The sequence below is a fragment of the Danio rerio genome, chromosome 6 (genome assembly GCF_049306965.1).
Source record: "Danio rerio strain Tuebingen ecotype United States chromosome 6, GRCz12tu, whole genome shotgun sequence".
NCBI lineage: Eukaryota > Metazoa > Chordata > Actinopteri > Cypriniformes > Danionidae > Danio > Danio rerio.
Window position 1 is genome coordinate 39850319 of NC_133181.1, and position 15226 is coordinate 39865544.

The 15226-nt window shown below is 35.8% G+C and overlaps 1 protein-coding gene across 2 annotated transcripts; it reads left to right on the forward strand.

The window, feature by feature from the left end:
• The first annotated feature begins 9079 nt into the window (after positions 1–9079).
• On the forward strand, positions 9080–15226 carry zranb2 (zinc finger, RAN-binding domain containing 2). 2 transcript variants are annotated; one of them, NM_001328210.1, is made up of 10 exons: positions 9080–9380; positions 9932–9984; positions 10122–10230; positions 12117–12199; positions 12290–12366; positions 12496–12636; positions 12777–12934; positions 13398–13457; positions 13938–14090; positions 14275–15226. In NM_001328210.1, the coding sequence occupies exons 1-10, from the start codon at positions 9325–9327 to the stop codon at positions 14327–14329; spliced, it is 945 nt and encodes a 314-aa protein (NP_001315139.1). In that variant the 5' UTR covers positions 9080–9324; the 3' UTR covers positions 14330–15226. The 2 variants fall into 2 exon arrangements, with proteins under 2 accessions (NP_001315139.1, XP_017211949.1); XM_017356460.4 differs by having other exon boundaries at positions 9130–9380; positions 13938–14416.

Below are 15226 nucleotides of genomic sequence, written 5' to 3' on the forward strand. Positions count from 1 at the left end.
GTAAGTATTGTACAGTTTGTCAGTTTAGTGGCTAAGTCGTATGAAAATGTATGATTTTAGAAAGGAGGCGTGGCATCAAACCCCACCCCTAAACCCAACCATCAATGCTGGATGAGCAAATCAAAAAGTTATGAATTGCTTTGAGATTGCATTGTAAATACAGCACACACACACTCCTTCGTGGCTAAGTCTTGTTATACTGTTTTGTGAACATTACAAAACATTTACCTTGCCTTGCCGTGTTTGACCTTTGCTTTGTCTCTTCGTTTGCGTAGTTTGCCGCCTGTACCGACCATTCAAACTTACCGACCACGCTTTCGATAACTCTGCATACATCTTTTTGTTCTAATAAATTATCTTAATAAAATCTGAACTCCATTGTCCAGCATCGTCACATAAGAGTGATGTAATTTGTATGGAAATTTTTGGGGTTCTAATTGTCTAAAATAAACAAATAAGTGAACGAAATTAAATTAGATTTGCGAAAAGGTTTATAAAGCTGCAGTTATTTGTTTGCTGCAGTGATTTTTTTTTTCCGGAGAAATTATTTGTGAGAAATACCAAAATAGTTTTTGCCCATCCATTTTATATATAAACAGTATTACAGAGGGGTGTCTTGGTGGCACAGTGGGTAGCACTGCTCCGGTTTCCCCCACAGTCTAAAGACATGTGCTTTAGGTGATATGAATAACTTAAATTGGCCATAGTGTGGGTGTGTAAATGCAAGAGTGTATTCCCAGTGTTGGGTTGCGACTGAAAGGGCATCTACTGCGTAAAACATATGCTGGGTAAGTTGGCAGTTCCTTCCACTGTGGCAACAGCTGATTAATAAAGGGACTAAGCCGAAAAGAAAATAAATGAAAGAATAATAGTTACAGGAAGCTTAGCTTTATGTCTGACATCTTGATAATAAACACTATCTCTTATCTTTCTTTTTTAATTCACCTTTCTTGAATGATTTACTTTCATGATATGCTACATGCAATTTTCACATCTTCCAAGCATTAAAGCAGGATGCCTTATGTTATGCAATGTCACTCTGCATTACATTGTACATGACATTATTATCCGTTCAGCTTTCAAGCATGAGGTCACCTCTGAGAAGAGAAATGAAGACATGATAGCACTCATCTAGATGAGAATATTTATCCAGTGTCGCTGTCCTCCCTCAGACTTATTCAACGTGCAAAAATCCATTGCAATGGAGCCCCACTGCGGATGACCTTCTGAATGAGAAGTGCTCCCATGCATTGACAATGAATATGCATTAGAGAGATTACAATGAGGTGACAAGGCAGGAGCTCTCATCCAAATACCAACACAGCTGGCAGCCAGCTTTTCTGAGCTGCTCCTCACCTCTTACATAAGAGCACAGCAAGCTGACAGCACCTCACCGTCCACTCATGCAAACCAAAAGATCTCTGTTACTGTCTCGCCTTTGATTCGACAAGAGTGGCTGCAAGGAAAACTTCCAAGAGTTGCACGAGGAAAGAAATCATTTCTGGTGTCAGCGTGTGGGGAATACAAGTTATTAGCTTATTATTACGATGTTAAACCAACGTGTCAAAGTAACACAACTCCCTCACCACCATCAGGAAAAGCTTTCACCATCTGTCAGACCTGAATATCCCAGGTGGCTTCATATAGCGATTCAAATCTCAGTTGGTTGCCCTTCGCTGTCAGTAAAGCACCTGAGTGGAACATCCCAAGGATGGCCAAGCACTAGACTGGACGATGACATTTGCTAGTCTAAAAACTCATTTGCACTCGTGATCAATCACGGTTGTTATTGCATTAACCATGCATTATCATTGTAGCCCACTGCATACTAAATTTTCTGGCCTGATTTTCTTTATGTTTAAAGATTCAGAGGTCAAGGTTAAAACCTGTTAATTGGTTCACAGTAGCTTTCCTTAGTATACAAAGGGAAAAAAAAAAGATGACTGAAGAATCTTGTCCAAATATTTAAACATGACTGTCAATCAATATGAACTAATGATCGGTTGTCATAAAATGCACTGATGCACGTTTTTTACTTTTTTGTGTTCGTGAATTCACCAGAGGCCGTTGTGTATGCTTTTTCAGATCTCAAATTTCTCTGGTGAGTGCCATTCGCACCTGCTGTACTCGCATAAATCCACCAGAGGCCACTGTCAACATACTGACAGATCGATTGACCCACTCTCCTTCCCTAAACCTAACCAATAGTGTTTTCAAAAGCACAAAAGCCCACCCACTTCCCTAAACTCAACCGACAGTTTTAAAAAGTATTCCAGAGAAAGAAAAGCCCTAATCTGATTTTTACCAGATTTTCAGATTTTATCACATTCTTACTCTGTTATTTACTTGTTTATATTATTTTTTTGTTGCAAGATTGCGTTGTAAATACAGCACACACACACTTTGTGGCTGAGTCTTGTTATACTGTTTTGATTATGATGCCTTTTCCTTGCGTTGCTGTGCTTGACCTTTGCATAGTTTCTTTGTTTACTTAGTTTGCCGCGTTTACTGACCATTGGCATGTTTACCAACCATGCTTTGGATTACTACTTCTGTTTGTTCTCTTAATAAAATCTGTATTTGGATCCTCAACTCCAATGTCCAGCATCCTCACATAACAGTGATGTAATTTGTAATAATCTTTTTTGGTTTTAATTGTGAAAATTAAGCAAAACAATTATCGAAATTAGGTCACCCACTTCCTTAGTCCCAACCGACGGTCTTAAAAAGCAGTCCAGAAAAAGAAAAGCCCTTGTCTGATTTTTACCATGTTTTTAAATTTTACCACACTCTCACACTGGTTTATTTAATTTTTTGGCTTCTGTTTTAGTCTTACCCGCTTTCTGAAACTGTTCTTCACTGGACTTGAACCTTGTTGTTGTGGTCAACTCCTCTCTGCATCTTAAGTCCACGGACATACTGTACATGGCGAGATAATTGGACAAACAGTGGAAAAGTATCGCCCTATATCGTTCATTTATTCGCATTTCTTGGTGTGGTTCGTTTGGGCAGGTGTGAATGTAGCAATCGCACTCGAGTGTGCACCAAAAGCGTACCAAAAAAGAGTAAGAGGAGGTTCGCTTTCAAACCAACCCTGGAGCGTTTGTTGTGAGAATATAATCCGAACTAAAACCGACCCAACTGCAAAAAGCACTGTGCATTTTTGGACTAATCCAACTGCTGTAGGCCGATGCGCTGTGCATTATGGAATGTGGAAGAAAAATATTGTTGACAGCGCTTTACCAACAGAAAGAGAGAGAAAAACATTACCTGATGGATCTTTGGTAATATTTCCGAAAGATAAGCATTAAATTAGTTCACGCCTCCTCCTGAAGTGACTAACGATGTAATGCTTTAGTGACTCACCGTTTGTAATTCTTAAAACATTGTTTTCCAGCCGCTTTATTCTGGAAATGGAGCTATAGTTTGTCTAAAGTAATATATACAAACTAAATAGTATACTATGAGCAGGGATACAATCAGTCAGCACAGTCGTAGCTCCATAGTCAAAAGTGATATTTTGTGTCTGCCGGTTTGTTTACCTGCTGGAGATCCATCGGCATTTCCCGCTTGTGAATTCTGACCACTCGAAAGCAGTTTAGGAAATATGTAACAACCTCTGGCCAATGAGTAATGTGGATTTTGTCAGATGACTTAATTTTGGTTCTTTTTAACTGGTTCAGACCAAGGCAATCAGTGTTGTGTGAAAAGGACCCAAAAGATGGCAGAAAATGCTACTATGTATCCAGGGCCGGATTAACGTAAGGGCTAGGTGGGGCTGAAGCCTCAGGGCCATGTAAGAAGGGGGCCCTTGATTGGCTGAAGAATTAGTTTACGATATGACGCGGGAAACGCCTTTTTGCGTTATGCTTTCTCCCGTAGATAATGTGAAGTATTCCTTTCGGTTCATTGCTGTTCAAAAACAGTGACACCGGTGCTAACCTGTGGCTCAAGGTGACTGTAGTACAATCAGAATATTGAATAGCCCTGTTTTAGTCACCCATAAGGGTGATTAAATGCCCCAATTTTCCCAGGACAGTCCCTTATTTCGGCACTACCGAAAGAGCCATCCAGTCAAAGGTAGGCTAACAAAGCTCGTCACAGAGCAAAATATAAAATTCATACTGTCTTCATCATTGATCAACTTGTACATGTTGTAACAGAAGCTGGGAATCGTGCTGAATGGACTCATAACTGAAGCCTTGTCTTTGCTGCGCGGTGGTTACAGCTGGACTCAAACCGGCGCGCGCCCTAACTGCCCGCAATATAACCATATAACCTGTAACTTATATAACAATATAACCGAGACAGCGTGCAAACAAATCAAATAGCCTGAATGAGCAGTTATTAAATTATCCATCGTTACAGAGTATCTATCTCATGTAAATACACTCGGTGATGCTTTACAGTAAGTCTAACCAGTTAGAAAGCAAACTTTATATAAATGTTTACCTTGCCTCTTTTATGAAAATGACAGTAATAATATAGAGCAGTGATATATTGGCACTGACTGTCATCAGACACTATATCTCATGCAATAAATAAATAAATAAATAAATAAAATAAAGATGTTTGCCTTCTGCAAGGCCACATTAAGCTTTGGATATTAGAAGCATGGTAAATAAAGATATTAGGCCTACATCATTAGTGATTTATGGTCAGCTAAAGTTCTAAAGAAACGTTTAAAAGGTAAAACTCTGTTTAAAGTTTTTATTTTAAAGCACTAATTTAGGAAGTATTGCAAATATTTTTTGCTGATTTTTGCAGCCTGCTTGAACTTTAAAGTTCATATTATGTCATTACCTAAGTTTGTATACTTGCAGGCCTATTTTAATAAAATAGAAAAAAATATATAATGATCTAGATAATAATATTAATTAGTAAATTATTAATAATAATAACAATAATAATAACAACAACAATTTATATATACTTTTATGAGGTAAAAAATTAAAAGGGGGGCCCTTGGATTTGCTATAGCCCCAGGGCCCGATGTGCTCCTAATCCGGCCCTGTAAGTATCATTTGTTGCCCTTGGTCCAGACCAAATGAAGTGAACTACAGATGTGAAAGCACCCGGACTTTTACGCTTAAAGAACTTGCTCACTCTACCAACAATAGCGGCAATGGAACGTGATACACACACAATGCTTAAATGTGCATTAAACATGAATTCAGCAGATTACCTGTGTTTGTGGGCTTATTACTAATATACACACATCTGTTGCCTCATTACATTTCACAATATATACACATTATACTAACACAAGACACATTTTAACAGACCTTTTGCCTCTTCCGTGTGGCACTGAATAAACCTCTAATCCATCTTTCCGGAACCTTGCATTCAAATTGTAAATAAGCAGATGCTTTTGCATTCATTTACAAAGCTAATGCCTGTCCCACTTTCAAAATAAAAGTTCCACATACAGTACATAGGACATATAATAAACTGTCTTGAACTTAAAAAATGGGGGTTGGGGGATGGGTAATCAAACACTTCTGGTGGCTTTCATAATAATCATCTAAATAACATCATGTAAATAACATTTTGTTTAGATTGGCCTGTTTTACACTAGGATTTTACTCTTTTTTTTAAACAGGAATTTCATGAGAATGAGAAAAGCAATTGTCTTTGAGACTCATTTTTATATCATTATTTTGCATCTATGATTCAGTCATGCCTAGGTGAGTCCAGTTTTTTATTCTATGGCACCTTTAAATTATGTAATTCAGATTTAAATACAATTACACTCAGGTAAACCATTCATGTTTTCCTAAAGAAACACCAATGCACTGCTTTTCTGACAATTTTGCCTCAAATGTTAGAGCTTGAAAACTATTGTAATTAGTTATGATGATTATTTAAAATAGTGAGGAGTGCATATAGCCCTGAGGATGTCAAAAAGTATTTCAGGGCTATTTTAAGCTTTTTAATAGTAATAATAAAATCGGCTTTCAAAAGAGGGTGTACTTTTTCATGATCCTACTGATAAAGAAATGTATTATTCATAATCCCAAGTTCTTGTTTTCATTCCAATGAGCTCCTGCTGAAATGTGTATTTGTCTTTTTTCATGCACACATACACAAGTATGGTAGAAGGGGAGGATAATCTTAATACATTTACATATCTTTTCTCGGCTGATGCTGTTTTATCTAAGTCAATTTGACACAAGGGTGCGTGCTAATAAAAATTGTAAAAGCTAAATAAATTGTATTGTTTTCGTTAGTGTTGCATATTTTTATTTAAAAGTATAGTTCTTACAAAAATATGGGGAGGTTTTTTTTTATGGAGGATGATTTTTTTTTATTGTAGCCAAGCTGGTAGCATTGAAATCCATTCCTTCATTCATTCATTCATTCATCAGGAGTCGCCACAGCGAAATGAACTGCCAACTTATCCAGCATGTTTTACACAGCGGATGCCCTTCCAGCTGCAACCCTGTACTAGGAAACATCCATACACACTCATTCACACACCTACATTACACCCAATTTAGTTTATTATGTGAAAGAAACCAAAGCACCCAGAGGAAACCCACGCGAACACGGGGAGAACATGCAAACTCCACACAGAAATGCCAACTAGTCCAGCTGGTACTCGAACTAGCGACCTTCATGTTGTGAGGCAACAGTGCGCTAGTAGATAAAAACAAAAACTATGGTTGTCAATGGCTACTGCTTTTTAGTATACTATAAAATATCTTCTTCTGAATCCCAGAAAGCTTTGTGGAAGGTGAGTAAATGACCGAATATTCAATCCTATTGGAAATATCCATTGAATGCAAGGTTCATCAGAAAACCGTCCATCCAAAAAAGGTGCTTATGTATATGGCCACTGCAAATTGTGGGCATCAGATATTTTTAAACACCTCCACTTGAAAAACAATGTGGGCATTCTGACTCATAAGCAATGCACCAGCTGTGCGAGAGACCTCTGAAACAGCGTGAGTTTGGCAGAGAACTGAGGACAGGCTTAGCTTGGTGAGCACCAGCAAGGATGGGTCCTATCTGAGTCCCTGCAGGACTGAGAACTCGCAGTGGGAGGGATGTCTCAACTCCATCTGGCCCAGCAACGTGTGTGCCTTCATGCTGAACCGAACCAAGGTCTGCAAATTGTTGGCACAACGTGAGAGGCCTTGCATAAGGGGTGCATTTGAAAGGAAAGATCCAAAGATGTCACCGTATGTCTGTGGATATCTGCAAGCTCCTCGCATATGGCAGTGGCATGTAGGTCTGAGAGTTTTACTGTTTTTCTGTGACGCATGTGTAAATGTTAACATGAGAACAGGCCTGTTGTGAGTACAGGGATAGTTACTGCCAAAATGTAGCCTGCTAATTCTCCAGACTCTCGTGCGATGAACACATTCTGCCATCTAGTGGTCACATTTAAAATGAAAGCAGGAAAAATATAATGGTGAAATGTAACCTGTGTACTGGATATCAGGAAACTATTTTTATTTTATTCTTTTTTTTATTGTTATAATTATTAAAGTTTTTTTTCTGGATGGATGGATTTAATGACCTATAGCAGAAAACTGTGTAGACTAAATTATAGAAATACAAAGTATTTGTTGTGCTTCAGAACATCATTTTAGAAAGTAAAACAACAATACACTGTGCAATAACTTATTTTATTTATTAAAATGTATAAAACTTTGGCTTTTGAACAACTTTATATGCCTACATAAACCTTTTGAAACTGACTAACTGATTAACTACTATTCCAGTTAATAAAAATAATATTTATTTGTGTTTTTGTTTTTTTAGAGTATTATAGTTCAAGGTTTACCACAATTTGGAAAAGTCAAGGTTTTAAAACCTCCAAATTTTTCTGTAATACCATTCTTAAGGTATGTAAGATTTTTTATTTACATTTTTTTGTTTTTTAGGACAACAGTATTTTAAAAAAAAAAAGATATGCAAAGATGCCGTTCTAAATTGTAAAGAAATCTGTGTTTTTGAAACAAATGAAGACAGCAGAAGTAAATGTTTCATTTGAATTAAATAGCCTGACATGTTTACTGCTGCAAAATATTTTAAATCTTTCAAAAAATAGAATATATTGTTTTCAAAAGGGAAAAAAAAAATTTTTACCCAGACATTTAAAAAGAAGATATTTTAGAGCAATGATCACTATACTGCGAAGCTGTGAAACCATGATATTTTTATCCATGGTTATCATACCATCAAAATCTTATACTGGCCCATGCCTAATTATAGTTATTATTTTAAATCTTCAGTTTTACGTAACACATACATTCACAGAACAACATGTTTTATGACTTGGTTATAATAGTAATTATTATATTAATAATAATAATAATAACAATAACAAAATTATTAAATTAAACAAATAAAATTAAACTAATGAATGAAATTATAATGATACTTAAACAAATAAATATAAGGAAAGCAGTTAAATCGAGGATCTTCTTTAAATATCTGTATAATTTTCAGGAAACACTGCTAGTTTTTTTTTTTTTTTTTTTTTTTTTTACATCAAAGGAACAAATCAATAGAAAAAATGGCATATAAGGGCATATATAAATTACAAAAAAAAAAAAGTATGAGAAATGAATTCCAAAATTGCATACATCCTTATAGCTTTTTTTATTTTTAATGTCTTTTAGGGTTTTGATATAATGTTTAAGATCAATTTTAAGCAAATAAATGTTGAATAAAAAAATGGATGACCCTTTTTGTTTGTGTACTTCCCATATATAATCATTAAATTAATATTTTGATCCAAAGTTTTATTATTGTTATTGTGTGTCAAAAATATATTTACAAGAAAACTGATTTTTTTATTATTTTTGCAAGTTATAATATAAGATATTCAACATCGATATTTAACTTTTGCAGTGTGTGCAATCGAAAAACATGTTTTTTATATAGATTCCTCCTTTAATTCACAAAAAGTGCACGCAGATTTCTCTAAAAAAATAACTTGTTTCACTGGATAAATTCAATGAATTACTTTACTGCAAGTAGCTCTTGTTACACGTCATATTTATGGCTGTGGCTCAAAACTTATGATGTCGCCTACCAAAACAGCATCATCCGACGTCTGTATTCCTTCTCAAATTCCATATTTGCCTAGATAGGGGGCCATTCAGATTTTGAAACACAGCCCATTTATGTCTTTCGGTGTAGCAAACGTGTTCTTTCCTCGTGGTTTTACACTCTGAAAAGTATTGCATTTGTTGTAGTTTTTAGTTTTAAACTCGATAGTATTGGTGTAATCATCTATATTAATATTTTACGGCGTTCTTTGTTTCTCTGGCGGATTCTGAAAGACAGTTGTTAGGACATAACTTAAAGATGTCGGGGAAGAGTTTTCGCGTTAGCGACGGAGACTGGATTTGTCCTGATAAAAAGTAAGACTTGCTGCTGAATGGTTTATTAATTGATGCATATAGATATATACATGCAATATTTAACCCTAACTCTTTGTGAAAACGAATGCAGATTGAATGGAATTGCACATGCTTCTGCTAGCATAGCATGTATTAGCTTTAGCTTGCGTTTATAGTTTGAGAATGGGCCTGTAAACGACATTAAACGCGTCGTTTTATTTTTATTTGTTCTTGCAAATTTTAAGACAATAAATTCACTTCTTTCATATAAATTACTAGCTTTAAGTCTATTTGACACCTTATGTTAAATGCATGATTCTTTGGTATGGTTAGCTAGTTAGCAGCTGTGTGCTATTAAGTACAATTGTATAACTGTTAGTTTTTATTAGTTGGTTAGTTGCAGTTCCTCTGAATTATTTATGAATACGATAATATTATAATTGTTTTGTATTTTTTTTTTTTTTTTTCAAGCGAAAAACTGGAGCGTCTCATTTTTGTTAAGTGAAAGTGGGATGTCTGGTCTTTGTGTGTGATTGCAAATAACCAGTTTTGTCTCTTTCTTTCGTTTTAAGGTGTGGAAATGTCAACTTTGCAAGAAGAACGAGTTGTAATCGATGTGGAAGGGGTAAGTGAGCTATCTTTTGTGCCAGTATTAATTCAGTTGTTTTTTTTGTGCATGTCACAACATAAATGAAACAAGATTTCAGTATTTTATTAATATTAACGTTAGTTTAAACGAATTATTCAATGCCCTTTGAACAGAGAAGACGACTGAAGCAAAGATGATGAAAGCAGGGGGGACAGAAATAGGAAAGACCCTGGCAGAGAAGAGCAGGGGTCTCTTCAGTGCAAACGACTGGCAGTGCAAAACGTGGGTATTGTGATAAAGTAATAATTACCTTTCCAACATGCATTATAGATGTGACAATCAAAGAAACTATTACTTCTACTTATTTTACTGCTTAGTAATAATGTAGCAGAATAAGTGCACACAATGTAGTGGTTTCCTGTCATGAACAGTTAATGAATAACTGGATTTTGTTAGAGAGAAGAAATAAATTAAAACGTCACTTTCCCGTCCTCAGGAAAGTGATTTTGGTTTGAGAAGACTATCAGTATGTTACGATCATAAAAGTTCAGTTGAACTTTTATCAAATTGTGACATGTATAAGTGTACAGCAGTGAATGTCCATAGTAGATGTAACATTAATAATAATCATAGCTTTTTAATTAATTATTGCACAATTGACATTTTCATTTAAAAATGTGCACAATTTGTTTAAAGAAAAACTTCATAAGGTTCCAGAAAGTGTTTGGTTGTTAATAAATTATTGTTGAAGTGAATAAATTAAAAGATTCAAATTAATTGAGCATTTACAAGTTCAGAAAAAAAATAAAATCGAAAAAAAACTATCCAATCTACTACTATTAAGTTTTAGCAAGACACGTTGCATATATTATCAAATATATCAGTGGATATTTATGCAGGTATTTACTGTAATGCTGGCTTATGGCTTGTTTCTACTGACTGGTACGGTACGGGTCACTTTTATCAGGCTTGCGTTTCCATTACCCTTTTGGTGGGCATGGTGTATGATAGAATGTTTCAGTCAATGTCATTTTTGCTCGAGAAAAAATCTACAGTAAAGCTGTATGGGTCGCTCGCATATCATATGAGAAGCACTTCTCAAAAAAAAAAAAAAAAACAGATAATCTTCAGCAGCACGTGTAGCCTCTTGTTAGAAAGTAATTCCCTCATTCTGAGTTTATTATACTCCATAAAGTGACTATAATAATTAAACATGGCAGTTTGTTCACGTTTGCTGAAAAAATAATGTGCTCCTTTTTTCCAGCTTCTCTTTTTTTGTTTTTTTGCACTTTACTCTCGCGTTTGTCCGTTTCTGACAGGATCGGGTTTCAAAAGCACGTCAATAATCAAGCGCAATTTATTATCATCAGCTCAAGAAGTTTGTTATTTCAGATATAGACGCGCAGCGAGCGCAAGCAAGAAAGCGAAACCCTTCGCGCTTGAGACTGGCTTGTAAAAATCTACGGGACACAGGGTAAAATCTGCTTTTCTTTCTGCCTTTTGGCTGTTTATCAAGACGACGATAAGGTTTGTTTGAACCCGGGTCGACCATGGCTCGTTATTATATGTATATATAATTACGCTGTAATCTCTTGGCTGTGTATTTTAAACATGGCGGTTCCTTTGTTTTCATTCTGGCTTGCTGCTTAAGCGAATGATGTATCTCTGTAAACCAATAGCATTCTGTTGTGCGTCTAGCTCCACCTTTTGGTACCGTTTCTCGTGTTTGGTACCCATTCGAAAGGGTGCCCAAAAAGTGGTAAGATACAGTTCGGTTCGGTGCTCCTTTTGACAGTGGAAATGGCCATAAAAGCGCAGCGTACCACTCAGTGAAACGAGCCATTAGACCATGAGGTATTCTGAAGTAGGAGCTAATATGGTCCTCACACAAGGCTTTCCTATAACTAAAAAACAGCAAGAAGCATAATAGCGATTGTTCCAGCAACTATGCAAACCTTCCGCAATTAAAGATTCAACATCGTTTCCAATTGTTATGTTTACTTTAACATCCCAACTCTGTAATTTGCAAGTCCTCCAAATCTCTCACTTTTAAATCTGATTTGTTCTGGATGACCACTTTTCTCATCAACTCTGTAATGAAGTAAAGCCAGACTGATTTGATTCTTATTTAAGAGCCTTGTAATTAACCGTTTTGTTTTTTAATCTAGTTGTGGCAATGTAAACTGGGCCAGAAGGTCAGAGTGCAACATGTGTAACACTCCTAAATATGCCAAACTGGAGGAAAGGACAGGTACATCTTTCTTTAAAATAGCATTTTTTACATGTTGACTGCAGTGGTATGAGTTTGTGCCTTATATGATGTGCTTGATGTTTTCAACAGGATACGGCGGAGGGTTTAACGAAAGAGAAAATTTAGTCTACAATGAGCGAGAGGAGTCTGATGGTGAATATGATGAGGTCAGTGTGTGTGTTGTTGTAGTTTTATTCCCCCCAGACAGTCAATGACATTTGATATTAATGTAATAATCAGACTTGTTCAGTTTGTATGCCACTTTTGACAAAATATTTTTCTGGTCTTCTGAACAGTTTGGGCGCATAAAAAAGAAGTTTCGTGGGAAAACCAAGAAGGATAGTGATAAAAAGGAGGAACCAAAAAAAGTTGATCAAGACGATGAGGAAGAGGATGACGATGATGAAGATGGAGATCTTTCCAAATACAAACTTGATGTGAGATGTTACTCTGAGCTATATTGACAACACTGTTTTGTTTTGTTTTTATTGTAAAAATTATCATATGACTGCAACAGTTTGAAAAGGTAGGTTCAAAAAACAAACTGATGTGAAACAACTATTTTCTTGTTTATTAGGATGACGACGAGGACGATGATGATGATGATGATGATGAAGATGATGCAGATTTGTCCAAGTATGATTTGGATGACGGTGACGAGAAGAAAGGGAGTCATTCGGGATCCTCACGCTCCTCTTCACGCTCGTCCAGTTCAAGTTCCCGGTCTAGGTCCAGGTAAAAGGGTACAGGTCAAGGGTAACTCCAGGCAAATGTCAGTATCAGCTCAAATCTTTATTCAAATCTTTGCATTAATCTGTTTTAATGTTAATTATTTTGTCTCTTTCCCTCTTTGCCTGCTTTTTGTATTTTTAGACACGTTTTGTCTTTTTTCTGAAATTATATGCACAATGTTGTATTATCAAAGTGATCATGCAAATTCAATGCTTTTCAATTTGTTTGGAGGTAATTTGTGCACTCAGCAGCATTACTTAAAAGGGTTTAAATTGATGGGGTTTGCAATTATAATATGATAGGTGTTTTAAAGCACAAAACCTTTTATGCAAGCCTTAAGGATAATGATAAATTGTTTTCTTTCAATCCTCGTCATTTAATTTTGTTTTTTCATCAGGAGATCTTTTAACTTTCTCATAAAAAATGGAAAAATTGTGGTGTTTTTGTTGACGTCGGTGTTTTGCAGATCCCGCTCCAGAAGCTCATCCAGCTCCAGATCTCGCTCTCGATCCAGGTCCAAATCCAGGTGAATGAGGTCACATGCACTCTCCAGGAGAGAGAGTGTGTGTACGAACAGACAGTGACTGTAGTGAACTATTTATCCTCAAATTTTAATCATTGTAACAAAAGAATTGATTTAGCATTACCAGTCTGAGAAGACATAAAAAGTGGACTTTTATTTTTCTTTCTACATAGCCATCGACAGCTTTCTTGTACCTTTTTTTTATAAGATGTGATTTAAGTGTTACTGATCTGGTTACCTGGTAACACTGTGACATCTGTCAGGCAATTAAAGCTTGTACAGTTTCTCTGACAGGTTCAGCTTTGTTTTTTGGAAAAGTTCTGTTGTTCAGAGCTGCAATTTTGCTTTAAGCAGTTGTAGTATTTAGAGGGATGTGGATGGATGTTTTCCTCCCATTTCAGTCCCTTTAGTAGTGTTATTGTAGTAATCCGTGTTGCCATGTTGGTTGACCTCATGTGAATGCTTATTTATCCCGTTTGAAAGATCCAGCTCCAGATCAGGAAAGGGTTCTGCATCCTCAAAGAAGAGGTCTCGCTCTCCATCGTCATCACCTGAAGGAGGCCAGAAGAGGAGTCGTTCCAGATCCTCCTCTGGTGGCCGCAAAAAAAGACGTGCACGATCTCACTCGTCTGAAAGGTTTGGTGTAACACATGGTGTCCTGGATACCAGGCGTCCTTCTGCTTTATACACTGGACTCAGTGATAAAACAGTTCATGATTGAAACTATCTGCTTTTCATTGGACAATAGTTTTGTTTCCATGTCAAATCACTTAATCAGTCATGGTCTTTCTTTTTCTCTCTCCTTTTTATCTCTTTGTAGGCGCAGAGGCTCATCTGGATCATCTCACTCTGGCTCAAGCTCAAAACAGAATTGATTAACAAAAGAAACAGATCTTTCTAAAACAGCATGTTTTTTTTCCTCCAACTCCAGTTTTTGTGCTATTGCAGCTACATAACTGTTTGAATTCACACTGATTTTCATATAAAGCAAACTTGTGCACCTGTTCACCTAACCTCTTAAGTTTTCTGCTAAAAAAAAAATCTAGCCAAATCCCTTAATAGTATATCTCAAGGTGTAATGTCTGTAGTTTAAGTGGGTTTACAGAGAAACCATTCAGTGACTGTATAAATGGCACATATCTTCTGACATTTACCTTTTGATATGACATTATGCAAATTATATTGCAGAAGTAGATTTATCCATCAATTGTCAGATATTTCTGCAGTCAGTATAACTAGTTCATTCACAAAACATTTGATGATTTGAAAAAAAAAAAACATTTCTCCAGATGTTGGTTTTATGGCTAACATTAAAATACTGAAGGCATCAAATTCAGCAATGCCAGAATCTGAATGATCTAGAAAAAAAAAACTCTTCTTAAAGCTTAACATTGTCTTTAGTAATTGTGTGCATAAAAGGTAAGTATGTTTTTTGTTTTAGTTTTTTAAGACATGGAGAATTTTCTTTTGGCAGGACAGAAATGCATTTTTCGTTCATTGTGTGTATGTCCTATTTTGTGGTCTCTTTTTGTGCAAGTTTAATTTTTAAGCATAACTGTGGCATTACTGAATGGTTTAAATTGATAAACACAAGGTACAATTAAAGTAAATTACTTTTTCTCTTCTTTTTTTCCCCCTCTGTGGTCAAATCAAATTTGGAACATGTAATCTGAATTATTTTACCACTCGTTTCTGACATGAAATATGAAAATGTTTTACTGTTAAAATGACATGAGTGTAACCAACATGAATAAACACTTGTTAATCTAAAA